Source organism: Geotrypetes seraphini, chromosome 12 (assembly GCF_902459505.1).
Source record: "Geotrypetes seraphini chromosome 12, aGeoSer1.1, whole genome shotgun sequence".
Lineage (NCBI taxonomy): Eukaryota > Metazoa > Chordata > Amphibia > Gymnophiona > Dermophiidae > Geotrypetes > Geotrypetes seraphini.
Window position 1 is genome coordinate 112901465 of NC_047095.1, and position 19051 is coordinate 112920515.

Below are 19051 nucleotides of genomic sequence, written 5' to 3' on the forward strand. Positions count from 1 at the left end.
GATAGAAGGATATAGATAGAGGGCTACTATACAGGTTCTGGACCTGATGGGCCGCCACATGAATGGACTGCTGGGCATGATGGACCTCTGGTCTGACCCAGCAGAGGCACGGCTTATGTTCTTAGGTTCTTATGTTCTTAATGCTAGGAGACCTAAACCTCCATCTTGAAGACCGAAACTCCAGACAAGTAGAAACCTTACTATCATATATCGAAGCCTTAACATACAAGATCCTAGACCCTAAATCCACACATGAGAGAGGTCACCAACTTGACATCGCAGCCTTCATGTCCCAACAGCCCTTTCACCAGAGATTCATACCTCAAATGGAAATTGGTACCGTTCCTTCTGGCCAGATCACTACGCATACTCCTTCAAAATTAATTGGGCCAAAAGCAAAAGCAAACCAAAAACGCAAAGAATAACCTACAACTCACGTAAATACACTGATCCCGCCAAATTCTGGAATAAAACAGACACAATAATCCAAGACTACAATCCCAAGGATTTCATCTCACAATGCTGCAGTCTAAGTACAGCAACCCTAGATGAGCAAGCCCCAAAACAAACAAAAACCAAAATCTGCAGATGATCAGACAAGTGGTTCGACAATAAACTACTCCTACTCAAAAGACAATGCAGACAACTAGAAAGAAAATGTAGAAAAAGTAATCAAGAGCCAACTAAAACAGCATGGAGAAAACTAAACCAACAATACAAACAAAAACTGAAAGAAAAAAGGAAGACATACTACTCAAACCAAATAGGAAGAGAATCTCAAGACACAAAAAAACTATTCCAACTACTAAAAGAACTCACAGACACCATACCCTACCTGACTAATAACGATAATCCCCCTCCCTCAGCCATCCTTTTAGCGGAATTCTTCAAAAACAAAATAACAATAACCAGGGCTACATTCACTGGAACCCCTACCCACCTAGAAGAGATCTCAGTACCCCCCCCAGAAAAAGAATCAATTGCAGCAGACAGAACCTGTTCCCACTTCTCCACTATACACTGGTCGGACCTAAACAATGCAGCCTGTGACCTCAACCACTGCCCTCCATACCTGTTAAAACTGCCAGTACGTTATTCCGCGCTCTCCTTATACAATGGATACAAACCTCGCAAGACCTCAGCGAAATCATCATCACTCTGATCCTAAAAGACCCCAAAGGAGCAATAGATCAACCCTCCAACTACAGACCCATAGCCTCAATACCACTTTACATCAAGCTAATGGAAGGCCTCGTAGCTAAACTCCTAAATGTATACTTAGAAAACCACAACCTACTCCACCCTACACAGTCTGGCTTCAGAACCAATTACAGCACTGAGAAACTACTAGGATCCTTCATGGACACTGCTAGACAAGACCTCAGCACAGGCAAAAAAATGTGATCATGTTTCCCCCCTTCTGTCAAAACTTCACTGGCTTCCAGTAATTTCAAGTGTGCACTTTAAATGTGCCTGCCTAACATTCAAGATCCTACATGACACTCTTCCTCCCTTAATTCCACTATCCTGGAATTCTTCAAGACCTGACACTACCAGATCCACCCAAAAACTTGAACTATCTTTCCCCTCATTAAAAGGCATCATCTATCTGGGAAAATTAGGGAAATCTCTTTTCTTCAAATTCACTGAGCTTTGGAATAACCTTCCTGCCCTGTTACGGAATCTGGGCTCCCTCCAATTATTCTGAAAGCATCTGAAAACTTGGCTATTCTCAAAAATATAAATCTCTCAACCCTCTTTATAATTACTAATTCTTATTATGTTTTTCCTTCCTTATTTTAAAGTTCCTGTAAACCGTGCCGAGCTCTATCTTTATGGAGAGGATGCGGTATATAAACTTAAGGTTTAGTTTAGTTTAGTTTAATTATTCAACTTGATCTAACTGCAGCTTTTGACCTGGAAGACCATGACTTCCTACTTTAAATATTAGACTCAATAGGAATCACAGGCAAGGTACTATCATGGTTAAAAGATTCCTATAATCCAGAACTTACAGAGTAAAGACAAACAAAGAAAAATCAGAACCATGGTCCAATCCCTGTGGCATACCCCAAGGATAACCTTTATCTCCCACACTCTTCAACCTATACATTGCTTCCCTCATCACCTGCCTTGACAAACTAGGCCTGACCTTCTACAGCTACACAGATGACATCACCATCCTCCTTCCTTTTGACCAAGCAGTGCCCTCCATGACAGACACGCTACACAGAACACTAGAAACAGTAATAACATGAATGAAAGAGCACAAACTGAAACTAAATCCTGACAAAACAAAATTTATCCTCCTCGAAAATAGCAAAACCCCAACCTTAACAAACCTTGTAATAAACTCTATCACAAACCCCATTCAACCCACTCTAAAACTTCTGGGAATGCTGATAAACAGAGGCTGTACCATGCAGCCACAAATCAACAAAATAATACAAAAATCATTCGCAGTCATGAGAAACCTAAGACAAGTTTGAAAATTCTTCGACTGAAAGAAATTCCAGCTACTGGTCCAATCCCTAGTCCTAGGTCTACTAGACTACTGCAACATCCTCTATCTCCCTTGCCCTGCAACCATGATAAAACAACTACAAACAGTACAAAATACAGCTCTAAGACTTATCTATTCACTGAGGAAATACAACCACATCACAGCAGCATACCTTGACTCACACTGGCTCCCAATATAAGCAAGAATACTCTTCAAATTCTACTGCCTACTATTCAAAGCCATAAACAGAGACAGCCCAGCCTACTGGAACAAAAGACTAATTCAAACCACCACAACCAGTCATAGGAGAACCCAAGTACCATTCACACCTAAATCAACTCTTTTCCTGCACGGGCAGTTCAAGGCTGACCTGGCAAAATAAGGATACTCTTCTCCATCTGAGACTTGTGGAAACAAAAGGGAGAGAGGTGAGAACCAATGAACACAAGTCCTGAAATGCTGCAAATTTTGATGCGAAAGAGATACTTACATGAACAACCAAAGGCTCATCTAATGAGCACCATGTTTTGATGAAGATTGTGCCAGATCTATATTTCCAGACCTATTGAACACCAAGGGAGCATAATCTTTACCAAAACACAGTGCTGTGTCAGGTCCCTTGAATGCACATAGAAGTGTCCCTTTTCAGTGGAACCTGTGGTTATTTATGGAAGTAGCTCTTTTGCATTAAAATTTTCAGAATTTTGGGACTTGTGCTTGTGTTGGAGGTCACTTCTGATAATAGTGCCTTCTTGAGGATAGCATTTGTATAGTGCCAAATTTTGCTAACGCTAATTCAAGACCACAGACTGTGGAATGAGATATGTTTTTGTCCACCACTGAAAATCATATGTTTCAATTAATTTTTTCTATTAGTATTTATGTTTCTAATATATGTTTTACTAGCTGATCACCTGGCGTTGCCCGGATATTTGTTTATCCCAATCTTTCGGTATCGATAGACTTGTATTCAGTGATTATGCCTGAAACTTGGACTTAAACAGCATTGGGAGTGTCAGTATTCATTTCAGCGAGCCTGAAAAGTATGGATTAGACACTAATATCTAATATCACCCCCTTCCCACCCCACAATATTTTTTCCTAGAGAGTAAGTCTTATATATACCAAGTTTGGTTGAAATCTCTCCATGTGTTTATGAATTATACATTAATATCAGTCATTTTTTGTTACCACTTTCCTACCCGCTTACACCCATCCACATGTCACCCCTTTCCCCCAGTATTTGTGCCCAGATAGTAAGTCTTATATATACTAAGTTTGGTTGAAATCTGTGTATGCGTTTATGGATTAGACACTAATATCTGTTGTTTTCAATGTCACCCCCTTCCCACTCTCTTCCCATCCCCTTCCCCAACCCATATGTTACCCCATTTTACCCCCTCCCCCGTATTTTTCCCCAGATAGTAAGTCATATGTGTACCAAGTTTGGTTGAAATCTGTCCATGCGTTTCAGAGTTATACATATATCCAATTTTATATAAACTAAACTATAACTTAGGCCCAAATTCTGTAACCAGCGCCAAAAGTTAGGCACCTATTTCGGAGGTGCCCAACTAGATAGGCGCCTATCTAAATTGAATAACAAGTTCAATTAAGCTTTTTAATTAGCACTGATTGAAACCTAGGTGCCTATCAAAAAAGCACGATTCTGTAACAAGGTGCCTCTAAAAATTTACACATCCTTCAAAAAATAGGCGCTTTTGGGGGCGCTAGTGAGCTCTGGCACATATGGCAGCTTAGCGAGCGAGCTCCTGGGAAAGTAACTTGTTTGTGCCTCAAACTCATCTAATACTAAATAGTGTTGCAGCGCGCGATACTCACTCAACATCGGAGCATGGCAGCGACCAAACCCGGTAAGCACAAGAGTGTGGATCCATCCTCGCCGCAAAAATCTGCCCCAGGAAAAAATGAGGATGAGACTTCGGCCATCTTGGCTGAGCTCCGTGGCATAAAAGACTTGCTCACGGAGACGAAGCAAGACATTGCCGAAATTAAGGAAGACTTGCTGACATTGAAGGGGGAATTTGCCAAAGCTTTGACCCGCATTGAGATGGTGGAGGCCAAGTCGGCTGCGACCGATGAATCCCTTAAGCTGTTGCGCCGTCAAACGTCGCGCATCACGCAATTAGAACGTGCTTTGGAGGATGCGGACAAGGCCCGTTGTAATGGATTTAGGCTGCTAGGCCTACCCGAGGGTTGCGAGGCGTGCGATTTGGTGGACTTTTTGGGTGCGCTATTGCCTCAGTTGTTGAAATTACCAGATCACATGAAGATGGATATAGATGGAGCTTTCCGGGTGCCACGTCAGCGACAACAGCCAAATCGCTATCCCAGACCAATTGTGGTAAATATGCTTTGTCACAGTCACACAATGATGATTATGCAGCACGCTAAACTCCATGGCCCGATCGTGTTTGAAGGCAACAAGCTACTGTTCTTACCTGATTTAGCCAAAGGAACAGCCAGACGCAGGAAGCAATTCTTGGCATATCGCTCAAAATTAAAGGGCATGGGTGCTAAATTCGGTGTTCTTTTTCCAGCACGTATGCGTGTGACCTACCAGAATAAAACCAAGGACTATGTCGATCCTGCTGACCTGGCTGAATTTATTGAATCGGTACTGCTTTCTGCAATTGACAAGACCTGACTATTTATTTCTATGCCATGTAGATTTTGATGGTTTACTAATATCTTTCGATGATATTTTTGATTCTAGTTGATTCCCTTCATCGCTTGCTTTGATAGGCTACTGGTGCAGTCACTACTCCCATGGGTTTTTGTCAGCCGTTGCTGACTTATTTAGCTATTACAATCTGTATCATGTCTGTACTGATTTCTTTATTAGAATCATATAGAAACATAGAAAACATAGAAACATAGAAATTGACGGCAGAAAAGGGCCATAGCCCATCGAGTCTGCCCATACCAATGACCCACTCCCTGACTTTTACTCCCCTATAGATCCCACGTGAATATCCCATTTTCTCTTAAAATCTGACACGCTGTTGGCCTCAATCACCTGCTGAGGCAGCTCGTTCCAATGATCGACCACCCTTTCGGTGAAGAAGTACTTCCTAGCATCACCTTGAAATCTCCCTCCCCTGATTTTCAGCGAGTGTCCTTTGGTTACCGAGGGCCCTGTAAGACTGAAGATATCATCTTTCACCTCTATACGCCCCGTGATATACTTAAAGGTCTCAATCATGTCCCCCCTCTCTCTTCGCTCCTCCACTGCTATGTTTGTCATGTACAACCTTTACACATATTACTTTACTGTGCTATTACTATGTATCTGGTTAGACTTTATTACTGATTTCACATGTCTGTAACCTTTGGAAACATAAGACTCCGAGGATAGCATTACGGAAACTGAAAGCCTCAAAGGAATTGGGTGGAGTCAATTTTCCCAGCTATTATGACTATCATTTGGCCTTTTTGAATAGACAGGGATCTAAGTGGCTTGCTGACTCGTCGCAGATAATGATTCCATCTTGGCTTATATTGGAAAGAGCAACAACTTCTGCAGAACGATTACAATTTATCCCTTTCACTGCCTCTACCAGAACTGCCATATTAGCTATTGATGTGCTAGCGGATCACAAATGGAATGCTACTCTTCATTCCTCTATATGGCACAATCCTCATTTCTAGATTCAAGGACAATATATAGAATGGAAATCTTGGATTAAATTGGGTATCAATTCCATTGCTCATGTGTGGGATGATACCAAATTGGCGACATTTCCTGTTATTGTAGCACGACACAATCTACCTGCTAATCAATTTTTTCGCTGGCTGCAACTTCATCATTGCATCTCTATGTATATCTCTGCAACTCCTTTGCAACCTGTTCTATCATCGATATTACAGTGGTCTATGGAATTTAGCGGCAAGAAAGGTGAAGCTTCTGCTTGGTACAAATTACTGCGAGATCATCAGTACTTAGCGTGTACAGCGTTGCAAGATATCTGTCAATGATATTCACATTGACTTCATGATAGTAGACTGGGAAAACATCTGGCTCACTGCTCGTAGATCCTTTAGATCATCCGCCATGGCCCAAATGATGTTTTTGTTCTACATAGAGCATACTGGACACCGTATAAATTATCAAAGCTTGACACACGACATTCTAATGTTTGCTGGTCTTGTGCTTTGGACAAGGGTACTTTTGGTCATATGCTATATTATTGTCCCAATGTCACTACATATTGGGCTCAAGTGTGGGCAGTTATATGTGATATCTTACCGATCAAATCCAAAATCTCTTTTCCTGTGGTGATTTTTGGGTCTTTGGCCTTGTCTGATATGCTGGATACCCACCAATCCAAACTACTATCCTGTTTATTACAACTAGCACTTAAGTCAATCTTCTCCAATTGGAAAGATTCTGCATCCCTAACTGCCAATATGTGGTGGAATACTGTGGGGGTAATAATTAAAAAAAAACAAAAACGTCTAAAAAGTGCCCTAAGTGGCTACTTGGACGATCAAAAAGCCTGATCGTCCAAGTACCCATAACCAAAGCTGGTTTTTAGACGTATCTAAAAACAGCTTAGGCCTTTCCCCTGCCTCTAAACGCACAGAGAGAAAAGAGGTGTGTTTAGAGGAGGGGAAAGGGCGGGCTGTGGATGGGAGGCGGGCCGACCTACATCTAGGCGTACAACAGGTATAACCAATACAGTTTAGTCGGCACTTAGACCTTTTTCACTTAGACGAAATAAAACCAGGTCTAAGTGCCGAAAAACGGGCCGCTGAGTTGATGGCCATTGGCGCCATCAGTTCAGCGGCCTGGCAACCTAACCATCGCGGCAGGAGAGATGCCTCATCTCCCCTACCGCAATGCCATCACTCTTCTACCCAAACTGTCGCGACCCGCGGCAGTTGGGGTAGAGGAGTGATGGCATCGCGGTAGGGGAGATGAGGCATCTCTCCTGCCGTAATGCATCACTCCACCCTCACAACATCGGGGCAAGAGGGAGCTGAAGCCCTCTTGCCCCAGCCAACCGCAACACCCCTGACATATCGGGGAAGAGGGAGCCCAAGCCCTCTTGCCCCCCGACTCACCGAATCCATCGGGGCAAGAGGTAGCCCAAGCCCTCTTGCTCCCTGACTTACCGAATCCATCGGGCAAGAGGGAGCCCAAGCCCTCTTGCCCCCCCGACTCCCCGACTCCATCAGGGCAAGAGGGAGCCCAAGCCCTCTTGCCCCACCGAATATGCCCCCCCCCGACTCGTTCGGGCCAGGAGGGAGCCCAAGCCCTCCTGGTCCAGCCGATCCTCTACCCCCACCCCCCACTACATTATGGGCAGGACGGAAACCAGGCCCTCCTGCCCTCAATGAACCCCCCTCCCCCCAACATCTGCCCTCCCCAGAACCCCCGATCGGTCCCCCTCCCAGCCGACCCTACGACCCCCCCCATCCTCACCCCCCTTCCCCGTACCTTTAGGTAAGTTGGCCGGACAGATGGGTGCCAAACCCGTCCATATGACAGGCAGTCCTCCGAAGGAATGGGGCCAGATTGGCCCAGCCTACCCAAAGCCCCGCCTACTGGTGGGGCCTAAGGCGTCTGGGCCAATCAGAATAGGTCCTCAGGTTTTAGATGTTGTAAATACTGATGAAAAGAACCTGTTTAGTCTATCCACCACTTCTTTTTCCTCCTTCACCACTCCCTTCCTATTTCCTTCGTCCTGAGGTCCCATCTCATCCCTTGCCGGCTGCTTCCCTTTAACATATCTGAAGAAATGGTTTGAAATTTTGTGCTTCCCTGACTAGCCTCTCTTCGTATTCTCTTTTTGCTCTTCTAACCACTCGGTGACATTCTTTTTGATGCTTCCTGTGCTCTTTCCAGTTTTCCTCAGTTTTGCCCTTTTCCACATCTGGAATGTAGGTGGAACAATCTGGGAAAAGTAAAAATTTTAAAGAAATTTGGAGTCCCTTGGAGTCATTTGTTAAACAAATTAATGATTCGTAATTCATTAATTGTTTGCACACACATCTAGGAAGGGAGGGTGGGAAAGGGGGAAGGGATGGGTAATTTGTTTTAGTAATTTGCAAGTGTTGTTTATTGAATTCTTTGAATATATACTGTTTGCACTTTTTGTATGCTTATAAAATCAATAAAGATTTAAAAAAAATAATTCTGGGATGCATAGGAAGCCAATGTAATTTTTTAAGCAAAGGAGTTACATAGTCAAATTTACTTTTACCATAGATAAGCTTAGCAGCAAATTGCATGTTTATTTTACATTTTTCTGATACTGAATCTCATTACAGACCTAACTTCAACAGCTACTACAACTTCCTGGCCTTTGTCTTTGCAGTGGAGGAGATTAACAACAGCTCAGAGCTCTTACCTAACATAACACTGGGGTATCACCTTTATGACTCTTACAATAATCAGCTCACACAACTTAGGGCTGCCATGAATATATTTTCACGAAAGGACGTGCCAAACATTAATTATAACTGCAAAACATCTGGAACACTTGCTGCTATCATTGAAGGTCTCCCATCTGAGGAATCAACTCAAATATCAAATTTGATCTCAATATACCACTACCCACAAGTAAGGGGACAGCTACATTTTACTTTATTTCCTGTTCTATAATCCATTTCTACAGACCATCATCTTTAATAAAAGTGAATCCAAATTGCTATTACAAACATATAAATGTTATAAGCTTCCAAAACTAAAGGAAGGCAATTAAAGTTACATTTTTAGTGGGTTAAGTCAGTATTTGGATGATCATCAAGTATCAATAATTAAAACTGGTTTTAAAAATATCTAAACCAGCTTAGGTCTGTACGCCCAGAGTGAAAAGGGGCATTTTTGTAGGAGTGGATATGGTGGGAGGTGGGCTGACCTAGACTTAGTCATCTAGCAGCCATAACAAAATAGGTTTGACGGGTTGCCAGATGGAACTTATATATGTTTTGACTTACAATAAGTCAAAACAGGTATAAGTTCAGAATCGGGCCGCTAAGCTGATCGTGGCTGCCGCAATCAGCTCAGCAGCCCAGAAAACCCGTCCCTTCCACATCATTAATAATCACGGCCTGGTCCGTTGAGTCTACCATAGTCTCTCTCCATTTGGCTTTCAAATACTTTCATACTTGATGCTATCTCCACGTTCATTCTTGCCATCTCATAGTTTTTTAAAAAAAGTTCACTCTGTCGTTTCCACATTGTCCATTCATATTTTAAGCACGGTATTTTCATTTTAGTACACACGGCTCTCTTTGGTTCTTATCTTTTTTTTGTTTCATTTGGGTCTTATCTGTTCCTCCCTTATGACATTTGCTTTTAGGTGAGTTATCTTAATGCTTCATGTACACTTTCAGTGGCGTAAGAACAACAAAAAAAGAAGTCCAACCGAATCTGCAGAAAACCCACCAAAACAGGAAAACCAAACAAAAACTGCAGACAATGTACACGATGCAGGCAAAAATTTATTATACCAAAGTTAAAATGCAGTAATAAAATACCTTTTTACCAACCAAGAGACCCAACACGGTCCGTGTTTCGGACAACATGCCTTCGTCAGAGGTCCATGGTAAATAAGGTATACAATGTACCGCAAAAAATGAAGGTAACAACAAATGCCTGTGTATTACACCAAGAGCCGCTACCAAAAACCAAATCACTCAAAAGCAGTGGCGTACCTAGCATATGTGACACCCGGGGCCCATCATTTTTTGGCACCCCCCATCTGTGCGAAAAATATGATTTTTTAGTAACAAGCCACACGTCACACCTAGGAAAAGGCGGCATCTTACATATGCAGTGAGCAGTATAACATCAATACACAAATTGTAAAACTAAAGAAATCAGACTAGTACAGATCAATCCTACACTGTCAATCCTAACAGAAAACCATGTCTTTCGAACACACAGAACACAGAAAATACTTTCGCCTAGTAAGGAATATTTCATCACAAACTAACCCCTCCCTCTTTTACATAACTGTAGTGGATTTTAGCCATGGTGGTAACAGCTCTGACGCTCATAGAATTCTGAGCATCAAAGCTGCTACCACCACGGCTGGTGCTAAAAATTGCTCCACAGTTTTGTAAAAGGGGGGATAAAATAGAAATACATAGACAAAGGTTAAATTGAACCAGCAAGAAGCTGGACTCTGCATACAATGCAACACCACAGAAACAGTGACACATGTCTCCTAAAGCAACAAATAAATAGAAAATTTTTGTTCTACCTTTGTCTTCTCTGGTTTCTGCTTTCCACATCTTCTTGTTACTCTCTTCCTTCCATCCACTGTCTGCCATCTCTCTGCACCTATATGGCATCTTCTCTCCTTCTATGCCCCTTCCAGAAACTGTATGCCTCCCCCTTCCATCTCTCCTTTCACCCCATTGGTCTGGCATCTCTCTCCTCTCTTTCCCTCTCCCACACCTCTCTTCTGCAATCCCTTTCTTCCCTCATTTTCCTTTTCAATTTATTTTCTGCATCCATCTAGATTACGTTCTTACTACCCTCTCATCAATTTCATTTTTTACTGTCTACCTACAGCTCGCCACCTCTTTCCCTAACCCTCCCCCCGTATTTCCTAACTCAATCCTTTTCCCCCATCATGTGCCTTCCTTTTATTTATCCCCTCCTTCCATCATGTGCCCTCTTCGCCCTCTCCCTTCTCTCCACTTCCATCATCTGCCCCTTCTCTCTTTCCCCCACTTTCATCATCTGCCCTCTTCTCTCTCCCCACTTCCATCATCTGCCCCTTCTCCCCCACTTCCATCATCTGCCCCTTCTCTCTCTTTCTACCACTTCCATCATCTGCCCTCTTCTCTCTCCCACTTCTCTCCACTTCCATCATCTGCCTCTTCTCTCTCTTTCCCCCCTCCTTCCATCATCTGCCCCTTTTCTCTCTTTCCCCCACTTCCATCATCTGCCCTCTTCTCACTCCTCCTTCTCTCCACTTCCATCATCTGCCTCTTCTCTCTCTTTCCCCCCTCCTTCCATCATCTGCCCCTTTTCTCTCTTTCCCCCCTCCTTCCATCATCTGCCCTCTTCTCTCTCCCCCCCACTTCCATCATCTGCTCCTTCTCCCCAATTCCATTATCTGCCCCTTCTCTCTCTTTCCCCCACTTCCATCATCTGTCCCCTTCTCTCAATCTCTTCATCCACCACAGGCCCATCTTTCTCCCTCACCTTTCCAATTTTGGCAACAAGATCGGCAAGGCCCCCCCACGATGGCACTCAGCGGCATCAGCGCCCCCCTGCCCCACGACAGCACTCAAGTTCGGCCTCCTTCTCCCGGCATCAGCAGAACTTCAGATTGGGAACAGGTGCTCAGTCAAAAGCTCCCCCTGACTCAGCTTCCTGTTTCCGCCCAGGCAGTTCAGTCAGGGGAAGCTTTTGACTGAGCACCTATTGCCAATGTGAAGTTCTGCTGATGTCGGGAGAAGAAGGCCGAACTTGAGTGCTGTGGCGGGGCAGAGGGGGTGCCGATGCCGCTGAGTGCCGTCACAGAGAGGGAGGTGCCAATGCCGCTGAGTGCCGTCGCAGCCCAGGAATTTTCCGGACCTGTCCAGCTGTGCATCCCCCCTAAGGCTGCACCCGGGGTGGACCTCCCCCCCTTGGTACGCCACTGCATACTTTTTATTTATGGTTTTATCATGTATCCCTCAGATATGATTCAGATTTTTGGGTTTTATTCATGTTTCAATTAAGTAGTTTTTGCCTTATGCTAGGAAGTTTTTCTTTACCCAGCGTGTTGAGGACATCTGGAATGTGCTTCCAGAGGGCGTAATAGGGGTTCAAGAAAGGATTGGACAATTTCCTACTGGAAAAAGGGATAGAGGGATATAGATAGAGGGCTACTGCACAGGTCCTAGACCTGTTGGGCCACTGCATGGGCGGACTTCTGGGCACGATGGACCTCTGGTCTGACCCAGTGGAGGCATTTTTTATGTTCTTATGACATCAGCCCCATATATTTCATTCTAAGATAGTTTGCATGGTTATGCCGTGATATCCTCCTGTTTCAAACTTTCCCTCAGAGATTAAATAAGTCTCCAACTCCCCCCTGAGCTGACACCACTAAGCCTCCCCTCTGCTTGGAGTTTTCATATAAGCCAACCAAATAAGCCCCGCCATGAAGCCGCCCCTTTGGCTCCTTCTTCTCCTACTCTGCTCATCTCTCAACACCTCCCTTTGCCTGAAACCTCACTCTCCCAACCTACTCGACTCCCCAAATGCCAGCAATATTTGACCTGACCCCAGAATCCCCACGCTGATGCGCCCCAGAAATCACCCTACAAACCCCCCCCTGCAAAGTCAACCATGCCTCTCTAAAGCCTGTCCCCCAAGCTAACCTTCCCAACCATGCCTCTAACTCTTTCACCCCTGTCCCGACACTTTACTGCAATGCTAGATCCGCTTGCAACAAGACTCAAATTCTGAAGGACCTCCTCGAGGATTTTGACCCTGGATTCCTGTGCATCATGGAATCATGGATTTCTAAAGATGACCTTTTTACACAAAATGAACTCTGCTCCCATGGCTACCAAGGGCTCTTCTCACTCAAAATCTACTGCAAAGGAGGTGGCCTGGTACTCCTCTACAAATCCTTCTTCGATGTCCAGCTCCTCGAAAAAGGCAGCCACGCCTCACTAGAATATATGCTAGCCTCAGTCAACGATGAACTCCGCCTTCACCCACTGGGCATCCTGTTACTATACCGCCCACCTATCCCTTGGTCCAAATCCTCCGATCTCATCTTCGAGACCATAACTAACGCCTTCCTCAAATTTCAAAGATCATTAATCATCGGAGAAGTTAATCTCCACCTTGACGATACCACTAGCAAGGACACGACTGAATTCAATGACTTCCTCTCCTCCCTAGGTTTCTCCCCCCCCTGCATCCGCTCCAACCCATGAAAAGGGGCACACCCTAGACTTCATCAAGTTCCTCGATCTCACCGCTTATAAAACTTCTGCCGAAGACACTCGTTGGGAACACGTCCCTTGGTCCGACCATTTCCTAGGGGCCTTCTGCCTCCCCATCTTCATGTCTCATCTTGGATCCCCACCCCGCTCCCCTAATTCCATTACCTTCCGGAAAAAAATCACGAGCGATCTGTTCTGGACCAAATTCCTCAACCATTTCCCCTCCACTCCCAAGCTTGCAGACTCAGAAAACAATTGGCACAACTGGATCGCCCTCTCCAAGTCTACCTACCACTCCCTTGCCCCTCAAACCACTAAATCCATTGCCTACCTCCATAAGGCCTCTTGGTACCTTCCATTCCACAGAGACCTGAAACATAAATGTCGAGCTTTAGAGTGCAAATGGAAAAAATCTAAATCCCCTTCTGATAGACAGGCCTGGAGAGTCAATATCAAGCTCTACAACTCAATATTAAAAAAAGCAAGGAAGAACTTCTACGGTGACAAGATCTCCAGATCCAACAACCAGAATAACACACTGTTCAATATTTGGCACTCCTTAACCACTAAAAACAATTCCACCCTGCTCCCCTCATCTCCTTCAGCTGAGGTTCTAGCAAAATTCTTCAATGATAAGATCACTACCTTAAGATGCTCCTTCCTGCCCGCAGTCTCCTACAACTCTCTGGTGCCATCCAACCCCAACCCTACCCTAGCTGCCTTCAATCCCATCCCTGCCGACAGATCCTGGACGGCCTTCGTGCTCGTATCTGATTCTCAGATCCTTAAACTCTGCCTCAAATTAAAATCTTGCAACTGCACCTTGGACCCATTCCCCTCCTACCTATTTGAGAAAATTTCCACACAGGCCATCGCATCTCTCACCAAACTCATAAACTCTGCCCTACTATTGGGCCTATGCTCTACTGAAATGGGTCACATCGCTCTGACCCCACTACTGAAAAAAGCAGACCTAGACCCCTCCATACCATCCAGCTATCGTCCAATAGCAAATATCCCTCTCCTAACCAAGCTGCTTGAGTCTATCATATCTACCCAGCTCTCTTCCTATTTAGAAAGATTCTCTATTCTCCTTCCTTACCAATATGGCTTCAGACCCATCTTCTGCACCGAATCCCTATTGGCCTCATTAATCTCTAAGGTTCAGCAACTGCATTCTCGCAACAAGTTCACTGTTCTTCTACAATTTGACCTCTCTGCAGCTTTTGATGTTGTCCACCATGATATTCTAGTTTTCCAACTCTCCAAGATAGGCATTAGCTCCACAGTTCTAGACTGGTTGTCCAAATTCTTACGTTCCCGCTCTTACACGGTTAACATGAGCAGCACCTCATCCTCCCCCTGGATCCCGACTTGTGGTGTCCCGCAAAGCTCACCCCTCTCTCCAATCCTTTTTAACATTTACATGTCCTCCCTGAAACTCCTCCAACTATCCCCCCTTGAAACACTTTACACTTACGCTGATGACATCCTTGTCCTCCTTGAGACCGACTCTAACCTCACTAACCTCTTTATGAACCTCCAATCCTGGGCACTCACAATACAAATGAAATTGAACGAGTCCAAAAAAAACTCCTTTGGCTCGGCCCAAAATTAGACCATTTACCCTCCTCCATCCCATTGTCCTCCAGCTCCTCACTACAGCTCGAATTTTCAAGCACAGTTCTGGGTGTCACCTTGGACTCTTCCCTATCCTTAAACATAGAAACACAGAAACATAGAAATAGATGGCAGATAAGGGCCACGGACCATCTAGTCTGCTCACCCCAATGACCCTCCCCTACCTTTCTCTGTGAATAAATCCCATCTCCATTCCTTGGTAAAAAAATGCTTCTTCAGCCTTCATATGCTAAGGAAAGTCAGACCCTACTTTCATCAAAAACACTTTGCCGTCCTAGTACAATCCATCATCCTTTCCATATTGAACTATTGCAATTCTATCTACCTCAGCTTAACCAAGAAAATCCTCCTTAGACTTCAGCGGATTCAGAACGCCGCGGCTAAGCTTATTTTCGCAAAAAGCAAATTTGATCACGTCTCGCCACTTCTGTCTAAGCTCCATTGGCTCCCAGTAATCCCCAGGATCCATTTCAAATGTGCATATCTAGCTTTCAAGATCCTACATGGCATCCTTCCTCCCGTTATTCCTCTATCTTGGAACTCCGCAACTCCTAACTCCCCCAGATCCTCCCAAACTCTTAAACTATCTTTTCCTTCCACAAAAGGTACTTCTCATGCAGGTAAATTAGGGTCATCCCTCCCCTTTAGAATCACTGAGCTCTGGAATAACCTTACCTCTCCACTCTGAACCTCAAGCTCCCTCCAACTTTTCCACAAACACCTAAAAACCTGGATATTCTCAAAACTGTAACACTTCTCCCTTCTTTGGCCCATCCCACCATTCCACACCCTCTTACATCTAATCCTTAAACCCTCCACTGGAGTTCCTTTCTCATCCTAATTCCTGTAAATCGTGCCAAGCTCTGAGTCTACGGAGATGGCGCGGTATATAAACCTAAGGTTTAGTTTAGTTTACGGTAGTTTTCATGTTTTAAATGCTGTTCTATTAAGTAACACAGACCAAGCTTCAAATCCCTATGGGAGAACCCCTTTCACAAGGCACAGATTCAAGGGAATAATGCTCCATGTTCAATATGGCAAAAAGGCCATTTGAGTCTTAGCATTTCCTAGTCCTTTGGGGCTTTAACTGAGGTCTTTTTTGCCACCTGCTGTTTTCTTGCTGTGGTTTTCCGTTACCTCTCAGCCTCCACAGCAACCCTTCCCAGTGTACTTTCCTTAATTTGTTCTCTTTTTCTCTATAATATTGTAGTTCCAACCTTTTTTTTCTTTTGTTTCTGTTTGTTCCTGGTTAAAGCGTCCTAGGATGTATTAACTACCCCTAAAGATTACATTACATTACATTAGGGATTTCTATTCCGCCATTACCTTGCGGTTCAAGGCGGATTACAAAAGGTTAGTTTAAAAAAAACAGAGTTACAATGATTAGCTAGAGAGGTAAGTTGTAGGTCTTATAAACATTTAGCAGGTTGTTGAGGGTGAGGTGGTTTGTAAAAGAGTTAATAGGTGGTCATAGTGGAATTTCTTTTGTTATTATTAGTGCAGTAGTGGGTAGATCAAATGTCAGTTTTAGAGTTACTAAACGGTCGTGATGTTATTGCTGCTTCAGGAATTTCTTGAAAAGTGTGGTTTTTATTTCTTTTCTGAACGTCCTATAGTCTGGGGTGGTCATCAAGAGGTTGGTGATCTGGTTGTCCAGCCTTGCGGCTTGGGTGGCTAGGAGGCCGTCGTGTAGTTTTGTTCTTTTTACTTCCTTGATTGGGGGGGGGTATGAATGGGGCGTGCGTTTTTCTTTGTCTTGTAGTGGGTGCTTGGATGAGGCGATTGTTCAAGTATGATGGACTGTCTCCGTGTAGGGTTTTGAATAATATGCAGTAGAATTTGAATTGGATTCTTTCTTGGATTGGAAGCCAATGTGAGTTGATGAAGGCTTCAGTGATGTGGTCATGTTTTTTCAATGAGTAGATGAGTCTCAAAGCTGTATTTTGGATTGTTTGGAGTTGTCTAATCGTAGTTGCAGAGCAAGGAAGGAATAGGATGTTGCAGTAGTCCAGTATCCCTAGTATTAGGGATTGTACTATAAGTTGGAATTGTGTTCTTTCAAAGAATTTTCGGACTTGTCTCAGATTTCTTATGATTGCGAATGATTTCTGAATTGTTTTATTTATTTGCGGTTGCATAGTGCAGCATCTGTCTATGGTCATGCCAAGTAGTTTTATGGTGGTTTGGATGGGATATTTGATTGCGTTTATGTCTAAGTTGGTTGTGGTTTGGATCTTGTCATTTTCGAGAAGGATGAATTTGGTTTTGTCTTGGTTGAGTTTAAGTTTGTGATTTTTCATCCAGGTTGTGACTGTTTCAAGTGTTTGGTGAAGTTTGTCTGTCATGTTAGGTTTAGAATGATCGTATGGGATGAGGATGGTGATGTCATCAGCATAACTATAGGTGGTTATGCCCATATTGTCCAGATGCGTTCCTAGAGAAGCAGTGTAGAGATTGAAGAGGGTGGGGATAGTGGAGATCCTTGTGGTACGCCGCAGGGGTTTGACCAGGATTCTGACTTTTCTTTGTTTGATTTTATGCTGTAGGTTCTGAGTTTTAGGAATCCTTCAAACCAAGAGTATACTTTATCTGAGATGCCTATTGCGTCTAAGATCTGTAGAAGGATGTTGTGATCCACTAAGTCGAATGCCGCAGTTAAGTCCAGTTGTATGAGAAGCATTTTTTTCCCTGTACTAAGGTGTTGTCTGACGGTATCCATAAGGGAGCCTAGTAGTGTCTCTGTACTGAAGTTTGTTCTGAAGCCTGATTGCATGGGGTGGAGTAGGTTGTGGTCATCTATGTAATTGGTGAGGAGTTTGGCTACTAGGCCTTCTATAATTTTGACATATAGCGGAATTGAGGCTATAGGTCTAAAGTTAGATGGGTGGTTTTGTGGTGCTTTTGGGTCTTTTTGGATTGGGGTGATGACGATTTCGCTGAGGTCAGCAGGGAATGTGCCTTCTGTGAGCGTGAATTGAATCCATTGAAGAATTGTGGTGCGGAATTTTACACTAGAGGTGGTAAGGAGATATGAGGGGCAATGGTTGAGGTCACAGGAGGCATGGCTGTATTTTTTGTAGAATTTGTTGAATTCTGACCATTGTATGTTGGGGAATTGAGTCCAGATTCTGTCTGCTGCAGTTGCCTCTTTTCCTGGAGGGTGGATTGTGATTGGGTTTTGATGGGATGGGTTGAGGATGAGAGTGGCTCTGGTGTTGGTAATTTTGTTCTTGAAGTGTTCTGCTAAGAGGGTGGGTGATGGTGGAGGAGTATTCGTGGTGGTTGTGTATGGTTTGGTATCTGTTAATTCTTTCAGGATTTGGAATATTTTTTTGGAGTCTTGGGTTTCCGTGCCTATGAGGTTAGTATAGTAGCTTTTCCTCTTATCCCTTAGTTGATTTTTGTATTGTTTGTTGATTTTTTTCCATTCGGTTTTTATTTGATCTTGGTTCTTTTTTCTCCATTTTCTTTCTAATCTTCTACACTGTCTTTTGAGTTGGAGTAATTCATTATCAAACCATTGGTCTGATTTCCTGCTGGTTCTGGTTTTGGTTTGTAGGGGGGCCAGATCATCAAGGATGTTGGTGGACACATTTTTCCAGTGGGAGATGAAGTTTTTTGGGTCGTAGTCTTGTATAGTTTCGTCTACATTTGACCAAAATATGGTTGGGTCGATATGTTTGCGTGTGGTATATGTGGTTTTTTTTGATTGGGGTGTGTGTTTGGTCATGGTCCAGTTGATGTTGAAGTTGTATGTGTAGTGGTCTGACCATAGGGATGGGGACCATGTTCCGTTAGGAGTTTGGATTGCTGGATTGGATGGTTGGTGAGTCATGAATGCAGCAATGTCCAGTTGATGACCTTTTTCATGGGTGGTTTGTGGGTTTAGGATCTGGAAGGATAAGGCTTTGAGGAAGGATAGACAGTTATTTGCTGGTGTGGAGGTTGTGTCTTCTAGGTGTAGGTTTAGGTCTC

General features: G+C 43.8%; 1 protein-coding gene across 1 annotated transcript in view; it reads left to right on the forward strand.

Annotated features, from left to right (window-relative positions):
- The first annotated feature begins 4358 nt into the window (after positions 1–4358).
- The window catches only part of LOC117346306 (vomeronasal type-2 receptor 26-like), a 34567-nt gene continuing 19874 nt past the window's right edge, over positions 4359–19051 (forward strand). The window contains exons 1-3 of the mRNA XM_033915706.1: positions 4359–5141; positions 8376–8410; positions 8801–9092. Of these exons, the coding sequence (XP_033771597.1) occupies positions 4359–5141; positions 8376–8410; positions 8801–9092 (1110 nt within the window). The remainder of the gene's footprint in view (positions 5142–8375; positions 8411–8800; positions 9093–19051) is intronic.